The sequence below is a fragment of the Danio rerio genome, chromosome 22 (assembly GCF_052040795.2).
Source record: "Danio rerio strain M-AB ecotype USA chromosome 22, GRCz13ab, whole genome shotgun sequence".
Lineage (NCBI taxonomy): Eukaryota > Metazoa > Chordata > Actinopteri > Cypriniformes > Danionidae > Danio > Danio rerio.
In genome coordinates this window covers 6,800,018-6,820,407 of record NC_141042.1, presented here as the reverse complement: position 1 = coordinate 6,820,407, position 20,390 = coordinate 6,800,018, and the positions used below count along the sequence as shown (strand labels likewise).

The window sequence follows — 20,390 nt, the reverse complement described above, 5'->3', positions numbered from 1 at the left end:
CTATCTAAAGCTCATCGGGCTCAACACAAGATCAATATTCTCCACATTATCACTGTTATCAGAATTATTGCTCAGAATTATTGCAGAGTTCTGGGTGTGGGTTTCTGTCAGGGTGCACGCGGCGGAACTTCAGGTCAGCAGCTAGGCAGCCGCGGCGCCATTGTGTTTGCCCTGATGGAGGTTTGTGTTTGGAGTTCTGGAATGTGTGGCGCGACGATTCAGGATACTTTGTTTCTGCCATGTCACTGAGTGTCTGGTGTGCTGTGTCGCAGCGCATTCAGTGCCTCAGTCAAGGTTAATTCAGTGTGTATGGTTATTAGTCTCGGTGTAAGCTCGGCACTTGTACACCAAGACTATACAAAGACACGATTTTTGTACTCTCTGCTTGGTCTGTGTCCCGAGTTGTACATGTACGGCTGAATGCTCATCCTAGCTTGGCTTCTCTCTCTCTCTGTCTGTCAGCCTGTCTGTTGCAAGTGTAACGGGTGTCCCATCAGCAACACACCCGTCCATATTAACTCAGATCTTGGACTCAATGAAAGTAGCCGTCCACCATTGCACTCAATCAGATTTATTCTCTCCGTCTGAGATAAAACAAAAATATGTTGTGCAGGAAAGTGCAGCATTAACATTTAGCTCTCTCTCTCCTTCAGTCACACCGATCTCTGTGAATCTACACTGAAAAAAAATATTCAGAGATGACTCCTTTGATTTACTCAATTTTTTAACGTAAAGTGGTTGTAAACAATTTATCTGTGTTGAATTTAAACAAACAAATTAAGTCGAACATTAATAAACTTAATTTGTTTGTTTAAATTCAACACAAATAAATTGTTTGCAACAGTTCTGCATGCAACACTTTTTTCAGTGTACATGTAAGCGCAAAGGGACAATATACTCCTGCAATTTATCAACCACAAGGGGGCACTCAAACACCATCTTATTTAAAATGCCTAATTTCATGTTATTCACCCTGATGAATTATATTATAATATCTTTTCAACTCCGTTACATAAACACAGAGCGTGGGAGCTATTGGCTCCGCCCCATGTTACGTTGGGTGGGAAGCCGAAACTGTGAAGCAACACGCCCCTAAAAAAGCAAAATGTGTAAACGCCCCCAACATGACACTTTTTAACACATTACAATAAAAACATCTAAACTGTGTGTTGAACTGAACCTAAACTGGCACACTCAGAAGAATCATAATAGTAATATTAAATCATAAAAAAGGGGTAAACTATGTGAAATTTTATTAAGCACTAAATAATATAAATCATACAAATAAAGATGATACATTAGCAGCAATATGTATACAGAACCCAAGTGCGTTAATAATCAAATAATTTGCCAAACATCACCACAAACACAATAATATTGATTAATACTGCAGTATAAAATATTTCTTACATTTATAGTGGCTGCTGAAGCAATTAACTGTCTCTATCTTAATGATCACACGATCGGACATGAAGCATTAGGCATTGCATGTCTGGGCATGCCTATACAGATGTAAATGTATACTAATACACTTCAACATGGTTAAAAACATACAGAAATAAAGAGAAACTTACTTTATGATCACGTACTAACACTTGGAAAGCTTAAAACACCAAACGAACTTCAGGAGTAGCAAGAATAAACTTTAGTAGCACAGCCGTCGATCTCTGACTCAATAATGAAAGCAACAGAAAAAAGAAACTATAACTATAACGCCTTCTACTGGAAGCATCCGGTAATGCACTCTACGTTTTCAGAATACAAGTCTGTAGTCTAGCTTTCCTTGGAGCCTTTTCTACAGTATCTCTATAAAAGGGCATGAAATCAAGAATAGTTCTTAGAAATAGCTTTCTTTATTTGCTGAAGAAGACTGATGTGCAAAAAAAGGTTATGATGTGTATATAATGTACTTAAATATATGCAAATAATACATTACAATTTTGCCCCAACGTTGGTGAGTGAGTTTAGTGTTTTACACTAAAGGAAAAATTCAGTGCAAATTTGAATGTTTCATATGCACAGGAATGGAAAAAAGTGTTTTCAATCACGCAGTATTCACTATCATCAAACACAACCATCTGCTCAAGCTCAAGATTCTCTGTTTACAAGCTCAAACCACATCTTTGTACAGATGTCAATAATTTTGCTACTTTCTTCATGACATACTAAAACAATATGGCGCTGTTTCTCCAAACACTGCTTTGTTTAGTCCATTAAGTCCATATACTGGTATCTTGAGGCTAAATATGCAGAATGTGTGACAACAGCAAATCAGTGACCATTTAATCTATCTTTTCAAGCCAAACTGGTGACAGACTTGACACAAATTATGTTTATAATGTGCATTCTCATTTACTATAGTTTTGTTTTTTGTCAAAACTTTTAGTTTATAGTTTATTTACGATGGGAAATGTTTTAAAGTTGCCAGCTAATCAATATAGGAAAAAAGATAAATCAAGATTTTCTTTTTTTATTGCTACATTGCCCAGCCTTATTTAAATCCTTTTGAAAAGTACACGTTTTGCAGAGTCCACATTTTAAATCATGTTGATATTCACAGAATGTGTAACGTAGTGTTGTTTTTGACTAATTTCAGTGAACTTTTTTTTTACCCGTAAATAATTTCTAATTTTATATTCTTAATATGTTCACATGATAAATAACAGTATTAGTAACCTCGTGCCAATAGAAAATGTGCATTTTTGTTTTAAAGTAAGGTATTAAGTTGCGTGATGTCACTTCCTTTGGCTGAAAAGCCAATCGCGTCCCGCTCTCCTCAGAACAGATTTTAGCTTTAATGAGGCAGGTATGGTTTGAATGTGCTCCATGATATAATGTTAAAATATAGCTGGTTGAGTTCAAATGTTTATTGATATCGTTGGATGTTATGTTTTAATGCTGGATTTAGTTTAATTGTGTGTTTGTTTAGCATTAATTTTCAGTATATTGTGAGTATTTTGCTTTTGGTATTGTGTTACTTTATTATAAGTTAGTTATCTGTGTTTCAGCTTTATTCAATTTAATTGTAAAATGCTTGACAACTCGACCCTAATCATTATAGCATTAGTGTGCCAATAGTGATATATTAATTATGATTTTTCTGGTAAAAAAAAATAAAATAAAAATAGAATACAGTCAAATAAATACATTTCATTCATTGAGATATGTAGGCTACGTACATAAAGTGACAATTTTCACATTAAACGTCAAATGATTTTAATACAGTGACCTGTGCTGTGATGCTGTTTTAGCTGCTGATATTCAAAAATACATTGAAATGGGTTTTGTTAAAGTTGAAATCTGTTAAGTTTGATTAAATAATACCATTGTATAATGCCCTTAAATTGAATATATCATGGTGTAACATAGGTGGTTCATTCCGCTGTGGTGACCCCAGATTAATAAAGGGACTAAGCCGGAAAAAAAATGAATAATATAATATAATATAATGGCTGCAAGGTGACACAGAGGGTAGCGATGTCGCCTCATAGCAAGAAAGTCACTGGTTTGAGCCCCAGCCGGGTCAGTTTGCATGTTCTCCCCGTGTTTGCGTGGGTTTCCTCCGGGTACTCTGATTTCCCGCACAACTCCAAAGACAGGCGCTATTGGCGAATTGGGTAGGCTAAATTATATATTGTGAATGAGTTTGTATGGATGTTTCCCAGTGAAGGTTTGCAGCTGGAAGGGCATCCGCTGTGTAAAAACATGTGCTGGATAAGTTGGCAGTTCATTGCACTGTTGTGAACCGTGATTAATAAAGGGACTAAGTCGAAAAAAAGAATGAATAATATAATTTAATTTAGTTTTAGTTTTAATGCTTAGATAAAAAAAAAAAACGGCATAACTTTTATTATACAGATTTATCATCAAATGTGACAAGATCATTGCCCCCTAAGGGAAGCAGAATATATGCTTACACAAAATGAAAAAAAAAAAGTGAAAACAAAGTCTAAAGGATATCAGTCAGTGAAAAAAAAAAAAAACTAACAGAGCAAAGACCTGCATGACCTCTAATATTTGTTCCAGTAGTCTTATTGCTTTCTTCTTTTGGGGGGAAAATTTTCATACACAGGCTGCTTCTTTGATTTCTGAAACAGAAAACACAGACACATTTACGATCCTTGCTGATATGTGACAGGTTACAAAATCAAATATCGAATTATATATATATATATATATATGTATATATATATATATATATATATATATGTATATATATATATATATATATGATAACCACTTACTAGGAGCATGTCTATGGTGCCGAATTGAATTAGTCAATTAACTTAAGTTGCATGTTTTTGGTGGGAGGAAACCAAAAGCATGTGATCCTCTCGAAATTAGTTTATAAAGTTGAATTGAACTTGTTAAAGTACTGCATTCTCTGTGCTATTGAAACAATACAATTGGTTGGGACAGAATAATAATTATTATGCCTGTTATTTGTAGTATTTTTATAGCGATTTAAATTACCCCTTTAATATATGCAAGAAGAAACAAAAAGCTGGACTTTTGACTCTTTTTATTTATTTATTTTATTTTATTTTTTCCTTGTGCTTCAATGTTAAAACGGCCCTCCTTTAAATTGTCAGTCACTAAAATGCCCCCTGCCAATTCGAGTTTGAAATTTAGGCAGAAATGACAAATTACAATCTTTGTTTATGTTAGATTGATATCTTTTAAACCAGAGTTTTGTCGCTGTTTTGGAGCACACTCGCTTAGATATTATCCTTAAAGCTAACAATACAATTCTCACGGTTTCAATCAGAGCAACCTGTTCTCGATGGTAAGCAAAAAAAGAAACTGAAATTTACCTTTTTTTTAGCAAAGTTCTCATCAAGATTCTCTGAGAAACACTTAAGTCTATCGTTTAAACCCAAGATGGAGCTCAACTTACTTTCTTCTGGGAAACAAAAAAAAAAGGAATGATTGAGGCTGACAGAAACTCACGAGGAACAGCAAGGTGAGTTTATTTATATCGAGTATATTTTGGATTGTCATTGAGGTGAAAGTAACTAGATTTATTAAATTTCATAAAGCCACATGTATCATATTTGATACACAAGTTTCTAAGACCTATATGATATCAACCTGATCAATACTTTGGTTAAAAACCTGCTGTATATGATTTGATACTTGTATTCTCCCCCCTTGTGGATTTTCATGACACTGCAGGCCGTGGAAGGGCTTTTTACCTTTTCAAAATGGCTACTTTCATTGAACTACTCGGATGCTTTTTGGCTAAAAACTATTTGCTAATTTCAAGTTGTTATAGTAAGAATAAAATTTATATTGTTACTAACTTAATTAAATAAAGGTTTTCTTGATTGAAACAAAGCGTACATACTTAGTAATTAATTTATTTTGTTACAAATAAATTGTAGGATAATAAAATAGGATCATAAATAGGATCAAATAGGACCAGGAAACCTGACAGAGATAAAAACACTGCAACACCAATGACTTCTCACTTTTGTGTACTGTGTAAATGTAAAGTGCATCTTTGCCTAAACAAGAACTGAAACTACTAGTACACCTACCGCAAAGTGAAATAATAAAACACTGTAAAATGCTTAATTTCACAATAAATAAAGAAACAAACTGCACTGAAATGTTCTGTTTTGTCTAAATGTTAAGGGTAAAATAGTTTTTTTGTAATTAAAATTATCATTGTTTTGAACAAAAAGTTGCACAAACGCCTGATGTATCAAATGTGATACAAAATAAATATCATGGAAAAAATGTAAAAAAAAATGTTGTTTTTTTTTATTTAGATTTTTTGATTTTTGCTTAATACCTTAATAAACATCCCAGTTCCAGAAAATGTGAATTTTCTGACTATTTATTTATTTTTTTGCTATGTCAGGTCTTACAGGGTTAAGAGAAATACTTTTCTATGAGATAAAAACTGTACTAAATATGTAAAACAAAACATATAAATGAATAGTAGAATGTAAATACTTTTCAAAAGAGAAAAAAATATATGCAAAACTACAAAGTACTATTCATAATAAGGTACAAAAAAGTGCATGACTTCAAATAGACAGCGTAAAATCACGGCTTTTTAAGCTAATCCATACTGAAGGTAAAAATGACCAAGCTTGGATGTTCTAGAAAAAGTGCTTTCCTTAAAAGGTGGCATTATTTTATTATTTTCTTAACTTCTATTCAACAGATGCACTCTCTCGCTTAACAAAAGCATTTTAACTAATGCATTTCTGTTATTATTGTCACTATTTTATATAGTTCCATTTACTTATTCATCTACTTAATTTTGATCAGTGAAACTGTTTCTAAATATATTTGTTTTTTTTATAATTTTCCATTTAGATATTTCTCTAAGTCCATCTGCTGAACACGTATTTCTTTGGTTTACGTTTTACTTTTATTTATTGATTTGTTTATTTAATACAAACAATGGTAATTATATTTAAAGATTTGTTTTGTAATTGGTGGCTCATTCCACTGTGGCAATAAAGCAGGCAATAGTCCCAAGAAAAGTGAGTGAGTGTTTCATAGTAGTGTTGGTTTTTTTGCAATAAAAATGTGAGCGTAAAACTTATCAAGGCCGACCATCCATGCATGTTTCAAAGAAAACTTCAGACAGCAGTCTGGCTGAACAGCATCTTGCAAAAGCCATGAAATCTCTTACCATTTTACGTGCTGTTTCTTTACTCAGTGCAGAAACGGATCTGTTTTCATGCCCAGTCTGTGCTGCATTAACTGTAACTGTAAATGTGTTAAAATTAAGCTTTAAATATTATATCGAAATTGTTGTTTCAAAAAAATATCAACACTAATACGTTGCTCTTCTGACCCGTTTTTCTACTCCTGCAGGTACGAAAGACCCCAACGCCAACTACAATCAACACAACTCCAGAAGCAGCGGAGATCAGCACAATCAGAGATATTGAGTCTAGAGGACCTGAAGAAGAGTTAAAGTCAATCATGTAAGTGAAAATATAGCAAACTACTGAGATCATCTTAGTAAACAATCATATATTTCAGCACTTACATACCTTCACACGGTTGGCAGAGTGTGTTGATGTCCAGATGTGTGGTCTGGTTGCTGATGGTGTTGTTGATCACACAGCTGTAGGTGTTTTTATCCTGATATTCCACCTCCAGAGGTAGAGAGAGACTGATGCTGAGATCAGACACACTGATGCTGGACAATACACTGTTTCCTTTGTACCAGGAGAGACTCACAGCGCTCACATTCACCACTGAACACAACACTGAACAATACTGCTGAGATGAAGAGTTTTGAGAGGAGTTGAAGATGAGGACAGGAACAGGCAGACGAGCTGGTAAATGTCAAAGAAAAAAAAAAACAGAAGTCTAGGTTAATCTGGTCATCTCAAGCTAAAGTATCTCTTAAGCCCGGCTCACACTTTAATTTTTATTTAATCATAAATGATTGTAGCATGTCGGACTGCATGAACATGGCTCACATGTCACACTGTAAAATCTCAGCAGTGAGCTCTTACCATGAAACATATTTTGTTGGAATGTGGAAGTTTGAATTCGACAACATTTTCATAAGGAGAGTACTTTTTTAAAAAGTACCACCAGGAAGAATTTTAAATTATTCATCAAAAATTGAACTGAAAAATCATATTTAACTTTGAATATATTTTTGTGTGAATTTTATTTATTTATATTTTATATGTTTGTCTAAATAACTTTTTATTGTAATACAATTTTCTTTTATCATGTAATATTTTATGTATATCCATTTTGCCATGAAATAACCTTAAGTTGCTGATGTGGCAATAAATAAATAAATAAATAATAAATAAATAAATCTCAGCGGTTATAATGTCAGACTGAGTTACAACAATGATGCGCCAAACATGGAAAAAAATGCCACAGCCATATCACCCTGCAGCCCAAGAGTGGTTAGTCACTGAAGCTAAGCAGAGCTGAGCCTGGTCAGTACGATGGGAGACCATATGGGAAAACTAGACTGCTTTTGTAAGTGAGGCCAGCAGGGGGTGCTCAACCTGCGGTCTGCGTGAGACCTAATGCCCCTGTGAAGTGAAGGGGACACTATCCTGCCAGTTAGCGATGTCTTTAGATGAGATGTGAAGTCAGGGTTCTGACTCTCTGCAGTTATTAATAATCACATGGTACTTCTCGTGAAGTGTCCTGGCCAAATTCCCTCAATCAACCCTTACCCATCATGGCCTCCCAATCATCCCCATCCACTGAATTGGCTCTATCGATCCACTCCACCTATAGCTGGTCTGTGATGAGAACACTGACGCACTTGTCCTGTGGCTGCCGTTGCATCATCCAAGTGAATGCTGCACACTAGTGGAGGAGTGGAGAGACCCCCCCCCCCCCCTCATGATTGTGAAGTGCTTTGAGTGTATGGCTATACACGATAAATGCGCTATATAAATACACATTACATGGAACTCACCCTGAGCTTGACATCATTCATCTGTGACTTTTTTAATAACCTGAAATTATTATTCACCGCCAGTGTGAACGATCTGTAGTGGCAATTTTGCACTTAGCGTGCCTCAATAATAAAACCAGAAAGAAAAAAAAGAAAAACATTTCCCCGCAGTGGTTTAAAGTTGTTGTGCTGATTGCCTCATTAGCTTTTTTTTTTTTTTAGACTGTGTGAAAACTTCTGAATCTACCAGAAGTTAATCAAAGGGAAGATCTGACCACAATGGCCATTAAGCTGCTGTTTGTGAACATGTCAAACTAACCATCAAAGACTACAGATTTCCGCAGAGGACATTGGGCATGTTTTAGATTTCCTAAATTTGTCTTAGACAACCAATTCATGGCTTAAATCCACAGTGTGAGCAGGGCTTTACATTGAGATAAAATTGGAGTCAATGAGACCAATCTCCAATATTGATACAATAAGAATAAGATACGTAAAAAGTATGAGCTGTAAGGTTACTTTCACTTTCAGTTCTATATTTTCTGGGTCTTTACTAAACGGAGCCACTATAATCACATATGAACCGACTATACTGTGTATTTATGACTTTAAATGCTTGGTTTTTGATGCACTTTGCATCTACAGTATGTAGGTTCACAGAATAAGTGGTATGAAAAAAAGTCACAAAATGTCACCATTTAGCCAAATCATTATAGGACACTGGGTTAGAAAGTTTCCAAAACTAAGGTTTGTGGATTTCTCCTGATCAGCAGGGGTGAGAATTTACCAATTTACCAACAATGACTCAAAGAAGGTGAAAACTACAAATAAGCGACAGAATTTGATGAACAAAGATAACCAAGACCAACAAAGGGTGAAGCGGCAAAACCTTTACGCACCCTCAAATGTCAAAGCTAGACCATGGAATGTTGATCTGATGCCAAATACCACAAAACACCCAATATAAGTCCATATTTCGGTTAGCTTTGGTCGAATTTTGAGAACCAACAGCATATTAGGCAGGTGGTCATAATGTTTTGGCTCATCTGTGTTTATGAAAACATTTTAAAACCATAAATGCTGCAGATAGAGCTCAACTTGTACTAAAATATATAATGAATATTAATATACCAAGAAGTGATAGCTCCTCACCATAGATGGAAACGCTGAACATTTTCGTAGTCAGTTTTTCACCACTTATCTCCAGCTTATAATCTCCAGCATGTTCAGATCTGATGTCTGTGATGGTCAGAGATCCAGTCCTTCTGTCCAGCTTCAGTCTGTCTCTGAATCTCCCATCAGGACCATCCACTGTGGAGTAGATTTGCCTGTTTATTTTCAGTCGAGCAATGAAAGCTGGATCGGTTCCAAATTTCCACAGTATGTCATTGTCTTTACGTATTTCAGCAGCAATGTGTAAAGTGACAGAGTCTCCCTCTGTTACTGAGACTGACAGATCAGACCCACCTGATGGGGAGATTTTACAAAGATTGAGGCTTATAATGAAATATATTAACTTTATATACATAGTAAAGTTTGTATGTTTTTAAGCTAGTTGATTTCAGCTTGAACATTTAAATTCACCACATATTTTCAGCCATAACATTATACTTTTGTTAGCCAGGAAGACATGGCTACTTCTGAAGTAACAACATGTTTAAACAACTAAGAATGCTCTACTTGTTTAACACTTTCATTATCATTTAAACGTGTGCGATTTAATGTTTCCAATATTAAGCCAATATTAAAATATATGTAACTTACCAGTCAAACAGCACCAGCTCAAAATTAAAACAAGCATGTAAAACATTGTTCTCAGCCGTTCAGAGAAAGAGATCTCATAATACTGTGTCTGGGGTCTGCAAACTATTACCAAGTTCTAGTGGTTGAAATGCTTACGTGCTATGACTTGTGGTTATATAGATATAGCTTTTGTTAACGCTTGATAGTGGAAAATGTTATCGCAGAAATATTACCGCTTACTGACTTTGAAATGGTGTTCAAATTTGCTTCAGTAAGTTAAATATTAATCATTGTGCATGTGAAAAGTTGTGGTAACAAGTTTATAATTTCTGCAATCCCATGTTGTAACACTAGCAGACATACATCTGAGTCAAACTGCAACCCGCTGTGGTCTTTTCTTCTTTTTTCTTTTTAAAGATGTGGTTTTAACAGAGGAGATGTGTGTAGGTGGAAATGGGTGTGTATTGTAAGTAGGTGAAAAGTTTCTTATCTGATTAGATATCAGCTTCAAAGTCGAATAAAATTCAATTAAAAATACAGAGTCTATCGACAACAGTCAAATTGGACTAAAAGATCTGAATGGGTTGCACTGTTTCTGTTTAAGCGAGTGTGTTAGTGTGTGCAAAGGCCAGCTGTATTTCCTCTGTTAGTTTTACTTTCGATGGATTGAGAGATTTTACAAGCTGAAGCTTTTTGCGGTCTCAAGTTTTGACACCTGCTGAATCTTTGCTTGATTGACATGGTTAGAAAAAAAAATCACTTGCACATCGGACAGGGTGCTAGCATATAATGCAACTGCGCTGCATGCATCCCGTGTTTAAGTCCCGGAAAAAAATCCGGAATTGTGACTTGATATGTTTTATTATTGTTCATTGTCTTTATGGCCAAAACCTCGGCCATATCACCCTGCAGCCCAAGACCCGGTTATTCGCTGAAGCTAAGCAGGGCTGAGCCTGGTCAATACCTTGATGGGAGACCACATGGGAAAACTAGGTTGCTGTTGGAAGTGGTGTTAGTGAGGCCAGCAGGGGGCACTCAACATGTGGTCTGTCTGAGTCCCAATGCCCCAGTATAGTGAAGGGGACACTATACTGCCAGTGAGCGATCTCTTTCGGATGAGGTCCTGACTCTCATTGTCATTAAAATCCCATGTCACTTCTCGTGAAGAGTAGGTGTGTAAACTTGATGTCCTGGCCAAATTTCCTCCATCTGCCCTAACCGATCATGGCCTACTAATCATTCCCATCCACTAAATTGACTATATCACTGTCTCTCCATTCCCTCTGTAGCTGGTGTGTGGTGAGCGCATTGGCGCCCTTGTCCTGTGGCTGCCAACCCATCAACCAAGTGGATCCTACACACTGGTGGTTTGATTGTGAAGTGCCTTGGGTGTACATGGTAAATGCACTATATAAATACAAATTATATTACATTACTTTTTTATTTACAAAGAGTTAATTCGGGTGTCAGACAAAAAGAACAGAGCCTTAAAAACCCAAATGACAGTAGACAATCAGGAACACTAACCACTCAATTAAATCTCTTGATGTCTCATCTCTAAAATGAGGGTTATTATAATTACTCAATTCGCTTAACTGTTTCTTTGTTGAAGTTGTTTCAGAGCAATTCCTGAAAACGACCTCTAGGTGACACTGTAGTGACTGGTTTCGAATCGTTCACGTGGTGGGGGTGGACAAAAGTGAAGAATGGGGGTGGGGTAATTGAACTCACAAATGAAAGCGAAGAGCTGTGGGGTGGGGGTGTGTTTGGGATGAGATTGGACTTGCCGATAAAAGTGCGAAAGTGAAGAGCTGGGGGGTGGGTGGGTGGTTGTTGAAGGTATTACGAGTGGGGTGATAGGGTGACAATATCCCCTTTCACACAGTGGTACCGGTAAATATCTGGAAAATTTACGGAACGACTTTACTGGTAAATTTCAAAAAGCTCTGTTCACACAGGCGAGGATGTTACGGAATTTTTCCGGAAAAGACCGTTCACACATCCATTCCAAAATACCGTTAAATTCTGACATCATTAAACAGAAATGAGCTCTAAACGGCTGCGCTTGTATTTGTAAACATTTGACGACATTACAAACTCTATGGATGGATCAGTATTGTGAACGACTTTGATGAAAACATAGAGGAACAATTTCGCATGTCGAGATGTACATGATATATGTGTGTGCTTGCGCTCACCGGCTGCTTCACAGGCACTCGCAAAGTAACTGAAGGAGGCAGAGCTTGAAAGTAAACAGACAACGGCTTATCATCTTATCTTATCGATAATTATTTACAGAGTTGGCATTAAGAAGGAACATAGAAACGTTATCTTTAATTTCATAAATCGCGTGGACGTGAATGTGTCTGACTGTTCTGATTGGCTAAGGTAGACGTCTTACGTCAGCGTGTTCTAGACGTGCACGCACTCTTTCCGGCAATCTTCCTTCTGCATTCACACATCGCAGCATTCCGGCAAATTACTGGTAAACTTCTCTTTTTCGAAAAATAGCCAGAACGAATTGTGTCTAGATTGGTGTCTGATTGTGGCCACCCCCTGGCTTCACCCCTGCCCACCACTATCCAAAACAAACAAACCAGGCTGAAACAAGGAACTAGAAACATGCTCAGAAATGTACAAGAAATACAAGACTTCACAATGATAGTGACAGTGAGTGACTGTCTTGAAAAGAGAGCAGGATTGTGAACAGGTGCGCAGTGATAACAGGAGAGTGTCATTAGGTGTGAAGAGCAAAACATGATGGTAAGTGTAGTCTGATGGTAAGAGTAGATGGTAAGGTGAGTCGCAAAGGTGATGTGTGAAGTGTCCTCTAGTGTGTCTCATGGGTTGATTTTGAAAGATTTGTGATTTTGGTTTGTATTTAATATGCTAGTCTTCTTACGTCTTAATAGCAACTAATAAGTTAAGCGGTCTTGAGGAATTGGTATGTGAATGGTAAGAGAGGGCTGTTATAGAAGTGGAGGGATTTGATATGCTAGTCTCCTCGCGTCTTAATAGCAACTAATTAGTTAAGCAGTCTTGAGGATACGAATGGTACGCGAATGGTTAGAGAGGGCTGTTATAGTAGTCGTGGTGGGGCGGGTGGGGGTGGTTTGGTGGCCTTTGCATTTAGAACTTTGTCAAATGTGTGTGTTTTTCTATTTACACTCAGACAAAGCCATCTGTATTCTCTCCAAGTGAGTGCAGAATTTACTTTACATCAGTACGGCCTGGACTTTATCTGTTCACTTTATTATTCATTTTAGAATTTGTAGTTTCAACTATCTACCAAGAGGTGCTAATGGGGAAAAGATGCCATCTTATCACTATATGCTCTTTAGTGTAATGTAAACATGTTTCAGTTCATTAGGGAATCCTTAAAGAATAATACAAAATAATAATAAAAAATAATACAAATAAACCTAAAAATATATTTCGAAGAATGAAATTATTACATAGAGTCTAAAACCAACAAACCAGGCAGATCTTAGCAGATTTAAGCTGGAAGTAGCTAAAACTGATCTGGCCATTTTTTTGCACATTCACCAAGTGGATCTCCAATTTTAAATCTCAGATAAGATGTTTTTGTTTAGCATAGCTGTCACGGTTTATGGATCTGTGTGTTCCTCCTGTATGTTATGTATCTTGCCTTGTGTGTTGTCATGTGTGAGGGTGTGTGTCTGTTTACCTTTTGTGTTGACAGCGTGCTAAAGGATCAGCTGATGTCATCAGCTGACTTAATCATCTTCCAGCTGGTCCGTATTGTTCTGGTTATCAGTCCGTTGTTTGTCTTGTTTCTGTCTGTTGTTTTCCAGAATCCTTCGTTGTTCATTGAAGTCTTCATTGTGACCCGTGGCTCTCTTGTTTTGAAAATAATGTAATAATTTTATTTTTCAGTTGTTTTATTTATTTATTTTTTTTATTTGTGTTTATGGTGTCACCTATTCTCTCTAATCGAATCATTTAAAATGATCATCAAAAAGACAAAATGCAGTAACACGAAACTTTCCTCTGTCACAAAGTTGTAATTACAACACAAAAACGTAAAAGTAAATTTGCTAGTGCACACAAAATCAACAAATTTATTGAAATTTACACTTTGTTTTCAGTTAATGTTTCAGTGATTTTGCTTTTCAAAGCTAGAAATATCTTGATCAACTATGTTTTTTTTTTATGGTGTCATAAATTATTACATTTAAAAGAATTAAAAATGTTACTGATTTAAAAGTTTTAATTGGTTGTTTCTGTGTTCTCTCCAAAACATTGCTTTCATTTTACTCGCTATGGAAGTTTTAGTCTTAAACTTAGCCTTATTTTTAAGCCCTGCCACAGTAAGTCTGTGGGAGTTAACTTCTATTAATCGTGAAATCCATAAAATGTATGGCCTATATTTATTATTATTAAATTATCATTATTATTATTATTATTACAATCGGCTCAAAGCTAAAACCCTTTCCATATTAATTTTTAATGCACATCATCGCTCCACCTTCCATGGCAAAGCTTTCACATCACTTGAACTGTCAACTGCGTCTCTAAGCAGAAGAACGACTTTTATGGATCACCATCTTCATCTAGGAGGAATAAAGTGGTGACAATGAAGTTGTCGTTTACTGTGCTTGTGATGGTCTTGTTTTTTATCGACAATGGTAAGAGCGACATTTTTCCTAAGTTTACATTATTTCTGTTTCTTTTAAAATTCATACGGTTCATATTAATTTAAATTTATTTAAATTAATTACATGATTAATTAATTACCTGTCATCATCATAAGTGTTAACAATATCACTAAACTGATCAACAGCAATGTTCCTTAATTGAAATGCAAGAAATTATAACGTGAAACCCACACGTAAAGACCCACAACAAAATTTACTATAGTAGTTGTGTTATACTGTATTATAGTATTTACAACAATTGGTTAATGCTACAGCGTACTGTAGGTTTAATAACCATAGTAAACTACTAGGCCTATAGTTTATTGTAGTAAAAACTCAGTAGTTTTGTGTGATTTGTTGTATTATCATATATTTAATAATCACAACAGACAATTTCAAGTACTTTATTATAGTATGATTCAAAAATACTGTAGTATTTTTTATAAGATATCATATGGGGGCTTTATTTTTGTAGGACAGTAAGACAACAACAACAAAAATGCTAGCCTACATAGTGTTAACATGTCTACATTCATATCGATGCAGGATTTTTGAGTAAAACATGAAGAAAGCCTTTGGGATAATGGAATTCAAACTACCTCAGCATTTGGGTTTGTCCGTATTTTACCAAAGATTTATTAGAAATGTTCATTAATAATAATATAAAGGGGCTGAAACATGAATCAAATTGTGAATTGTATTTGCTTGATTTTTGGTAACACTTCGTTTTATTTGTCCATTTGAGTATCACTGCTTCATATCTGTAGATCCTGCTCCTTCAGCAGACATTTAACTGACTATAAGAAACTTTGCAAGTACATGTCTACTTGCACTAACCCTAACCTCAACCCTAACAGTCTACTTGTAATCTAATCGGTAACTTTTCCTCTTGGCAGGTGTTTTTGGTACAGATGAAGTGTCAGTGTCAGTGATGGAGGGAGATTCGGTCACTCTACACACTGATGCTAAAATAAACCAAGGGGAAAATATCACATGGTATTTTAACGACACTCTCATCGCACAAATCAATGGAGATCTCAGTGAAAGCTGCACTGTTGATCACTGTAATGCAGTTACTCTGATAATCAAAAGCAGACTGAAACTGCACTGTAGAACTGGATCTCTGACCATCACAAACATCCACAGCACAGATGCTGGAGTTTATAAAGTGAAGATCTCAAACAACACCAGAGAAAATGACAAGAACTTCATTATTGCTGTCGATAGTGAGTTCATTCGCTTATAAAATTTATCTTTTTATTAACTGTATATTATATCAAATATCCTAGTTTGCATCATCAAACAGTTCCTGTGAATTTATAGCAAAGCCAGTTTCATTGTATAGTAACCACAGATGGTTTTAAATAATTAATTCCATTGATAATGAACTGTAGATGAGAACAGATGGAGATCACATAATGTCAGTGCAGCTCATTGTTGCGTGTTTAGAGTTTTCAAATGGACTTCTTTGTGTTTCAGATCCTATTAAAGAAGACATTATTAAAAATTAAGGAGAAGATGTCACTTTAGATCCTTGTGAAATGAGAAAAGCAAATTATTCGATGACGTGGTATTTTTGTGGTGACATTCTCATCACTGGAGATCCCAGTAAAACCTGTATAGATGTTCAGTGTGAAGAGCAATTCAGAGACAAGCTGAAAGTGGATCATCAGAATGGATCTCTGACCATCAGAAACATCAACACCGGAGACTCTGAAGTTTGTAAACTTAAGATCGTCATCAGTGACCGATACGTCAGCATCATCAGGCGGAAGAGATTTAATGTTATTGTCAATTCTGAGCAGAAGGGGAACCAACAGCAAAGTAAGGCTAAATCACGCACTTCAACTTGATACATTTAACCTTTTCACTGCTAAGTTTAGAATATCTGGAACACCAGTGGAGTTTGAAGATTTAGAACATTATACACTGTATTCCATTTTGTTTCCATGCCGACACATCAAGCTTCATTTAGGAAGAGTAGCTGATTTGAAAGTTTGGTTTGGATGGCATTCTAAATTCTGAACTTTCTAACTATCACATGTGCAACGTAACTGCTCAAAATGTAAAATAGATTTCTGAAATTATGATCATCAACCATTAAGTAGTTTGAATCAAAATATCACCTGTGACAACTTGCACTCCTTCCATTTTACACAGTTTAATCACTGTAAATTAATGTATTAAAGCCCAAAAGCAAATATTTTATAATTTGTTATTATTATATACTATGTCAAAAGTAAAAATGAGTAAAACATAGAAAATATTTTTGTTTATCAAGGCTGCATTTATTTGATTAAAAATGCTGTTAACATGTAAAATTTTTATATTATTATAATTAAAAATAATGTTTTTCTTACTGAATGTAGTTTAAAATTTCATTCATTCTTTCCTGTGGTTCAGATCTGAATTGACAGCATAATTAATTTAGTCTTCAGTGTCACATAATCCTTATAATGATTTAAATATGCAGGTTTGGTGCTCTATTTTGATCATTATCATTGGTGTTCATTCAAGAATAATGATTATTACTATTATCAATGTTGAAATCTTTTTTCCCTGCTTCATAGTGTCGTTGGAACTGTAATAGAAACTCATGTTAGGGTTCTTTGTTGATTTATAAAGTTCATAATAAGATCATTTATACTTTTACATTTTAAACACATCTTCACCTTGGAATTATATCTGAATGATTTTAAAATATTGAGCTTCAAAGTTTTTGCATTCCATAGCAAACAGTATCTCTGTAACATTTGTTTTAATAAAAAGTCTTAATGTAAACAACTTATATAAAAAAACATTCCATAATGTAAATAAGTTGTCATAAGTATATGTCAATAACTCAATTTTGACAAACATGTCAGATAGAACCTTATAATTCTAAGGTGACGATATTTACTTTCAGTTTTGACCAAATTAATATGTCCTTGAATAAGAGTAAAAACAGTAAATAATATTGGTAAATTAACAATTGTCAGTATTTTGTGATTCATGTATTATTATTATTAATATTATTATTATTATTATTATTATTATTATTATTATTATATTAGACTTTTATTGACATTTTTTATATTTTTAAATGACATAGTCCTATTGTCTGTATTGTTTATGTAAATAACGGTACAAAATCATGGAGAAAAAAAACCAGCCAGCTCTTTTTCTGTTATTTTACAGACCTAATTATAAATATATTATTTATTATACATTGTTTCAGACTACTAAGATTTTGGTATAATTGTCACATTTGTTAAACGACACAGTTGAGTTTTCATCATCAAAAGATCAGAAAACACCTGTTAATCACAAAATTACATCGTTATGTTAATTAACGTTTATTTTTATAACGTAAATGCCGATTAAAATATTAGAATCATTTTTGAGGGATCATGAAGTAATTAACCCTTAGCTTATCATGACAGCCTAATGCATTGATTTTTTTCGAAAATAATGACCTAAGAATGAACATTTTTAAAATGCATTAAATGACTAAATCATGTAGACTTGTCAACATGTTGCTTCTGTGTCATGAGTGAAAGATATTGTTGATGAATGACTCTTTTGCTCTTCCACTTGTAGGTGCTGCAGTGGAGATTTGCAACGGTGTTTTTCTGACGCTGCTGCTGGCGGCCGCTACAGCGGCTGCTGTCATGATTTACCGGAGACTCCACCGGAAACTCAGAGGAACGCCGTGGCATGTAAGCACAAACAGCTGATTTAACAAGATATAGGCTATGAGAAATAATGTACAAAACTATGTGACAGAAAAGTAATATGCTATATTGTAGGCTGTAGTATTACTATAAATTTATGGAGGTGTAACAATGGCAAAACAAACAATTATGAAGCATCAATGCTTGCAAAGGTTAATGTGAGATTATTATTATTATTTTTTATTTGTTAAACTGTGAGGACATCTACTGGTCATAATCATGATTGGCACGTGCCCAACTATTAAGTTCTGTGTTGGTTTCACTTTGGGTTTTGCACCTGCCAAACTAACATATAACGTTGCCTTATCGTTACTTTTTAATGACGATTGATTCGGTTGTCTAAAAAAAGTCACAATAGCGTTAATCAGATGTTAAAATAACGTTATGTAAACCATACATTAACATTGTATTTCATAAAGAAAACATTCCTGGCTAATCAAAAATTTACGTCATAAAAATGCTCTTGGATCCTCTTGGTCTAGCTTTCCAGAAGATATTGGCAACCAAGAATTGTTATTTGGACAGTTATTTTATGATTTGTATTTCATTTTATTTTTTGAAGCAAATATAGACACATTGCTCAATTAACAAGTGCAGTATTGTGCACAAACACTTGGGGGCTTGACATTAACTTTTTTTGATCACCAGCCACTACGGCTAGTAGTTTTCCAGAGTCTTGTTTATCAGTCCTCATCATTTATTTAGCCTTTTGTGAATTTTCTTACAGGAAAACGATGCTGATAATCCTAATAGCATTCCTTTGAGGGAGTTCAGAGTTTTATAAATCAGACTGAGACTGAAAGAGAGACTGAAGACAATAAGAAACATGAAGAAACTGATGAAAATGAGTTGATTCTCTTATAAAGGTTGAATGAGATCCATAGTGGATCAATTCTGGAGTGTAAAGGTGAACAAGCTTCAGCTCACAAAGCATGAACGAGAATCAATGAAGAACCCCTGACCCCCACACAACTGTTCATCATTTTTATTATTGACTTGTGTTGATTGAATTTGAATTAATTTATGTTTTTCTTTAATTATTCTACATTTATATATTTGTTTTTTAAGAAGCAAACAAATAAAAATAAACTTGACCAATGAGAACAGTGAATGCTTTTTTATTTATTTTGTGTAGTTTGAGTGTTAATCTTCTTGTTATTTGCAGTATAAAACATAGTCCAACTTTATATTAAGTGTCATTAACTACTATGTACTTGCATCAAAAGGTAAATACAATGTACTTACTGTGTTTATAATGTATTTGAGAACACTTGTGGTACTTTTGAGTTGCGATATAGGTTGGGTTATGGACAGGTTTGGTGGTATGGGTAGGTTTAAGGCTGGGTTAAGGTGTAAGGGATGGTCAACAGTGTATTTACAAATGCAATTACAAAAGTTAATTACAGATGTAATTACATACATGTATATAATCAAGCATAAGTACACAGTAAATACATGTATTTACAAAATAAGTACATTGTAACAAACTATTAATTCCTGTGTGAGTATACATATTAGTTAAGGCTACTTAATATAAAGTGTGTGGGACCTAAAACGTAAACATTCAAAAGGAGTGTGTTAAATATTTAGGAATTGTTCATATTAAAAAAACTTATTAGTGAGGTAATAAGTTGGTTAACTTAAGTTTGTTACCAAAATTAAGGAATCAAAAAGGATTTTTGACAACTGGTTAAGAAGAGATCTTTATTAGCAAAAGTAGGGGGTTTATCCAGATTAATTTTCCCTGGCTTGCCTTTATTTGTTCATGGTGCTGCTGTTCATGGTTTCTATTTTAAGACCCAGCACAACTTCCCAACCACTTGCATTTCAAGGCATAACCGACTGAACATTCCACTGCATGTGTGAACA

General features: G+C 34.8%; 1 protein-coding gene and 1 pseudogene across 5 annotated transcripts; one reads left to right on the top strand and one right to left on the bottom strand.

The window, feature by feature from the left end:
• The first annotated feature begins 2,778 nt into the window (after positions 1–2,778).
• zgc:171699 lies at positions 2,779–19,625 on the top strand. 4 transcript variants are annotated; one of them, XM_087302053.1, is made up of 8 exons: positions 2,779–2,806; positions 4,826–4,963; positions 6,838–6,950; positions 11,440–11,548; positions 15,705–16,034; positions 16,288–16,632; positions 18,388–18,506; positions 19,249–19,625. In XM_087302053.1, the coding sequence occupies exons 6-8, from the start codon at positions 16,350–16,352 to the stop codon at positions 19,303–19,305; spliced, it is 459 nt and encodes a 152-aa protein (XP_087158179.1). In that variant the 5' UTR covers positions 2,779–2,806; positions 4,826–4,963; positions 6,838–6,950; positions 11,440–11,548; positions 15,705–16,034; positions 16,288–16,349; the 3' UTR covers positions 19,306–19,625. The 4 variants fall into 4 exon arrangements, with proteins under 4 accessions (XP_087158179.1, XP_087158181.1, NP_001103207.2 ...); XM_087302055.1 differs by lacking the exon at positions 11,440–11,548; NM_001109737.2 differs by lacking the exons at positions 4,826–4,963; positions 11,440–11,548.
• On the bottom strand, positions 6,980–10,281 carry LOC108181082 (CD48 antigen-like; annotated as a pseudogene). The gene is made up of 3 exons (XR_015522507.1): positions 10,172–10,281; positions 9,560–9,874; positions 6,980–7,307 (listed from the first exon to the last, which is right to left on the bottom strand). The product of XR_015522507.1 is annotated as a CD48 antigen-like (transcript).
• Positions 19,626–20,390: the final 765 nt, after the last annotated feature.

Bases quoted from the DNA above. Each gene is read 5' to 3' on its own strand.
- zgc:171699 (NM_001109737.2), top strand. From the start codon at position 16,350: ATGAGAAAAGCAAATTATTCGATGACGTGGTATTTTTGTGGTGACATT. The intron at 16,633-18,387 runs GTAAGGCTAAAT...TTCCACTTGTAG, and splicing joins GAAGGGGAACCAACAGCAAA to GTGCTGCAGTGGAGATTTGC. The intron at 18,507-19,248 runs GTAAGCACAAAC...ATTTTCTTACAG, and splicing joins TCAGAGGAACGCCGTGGCAT to GAAAACGATGCTGATAATCC.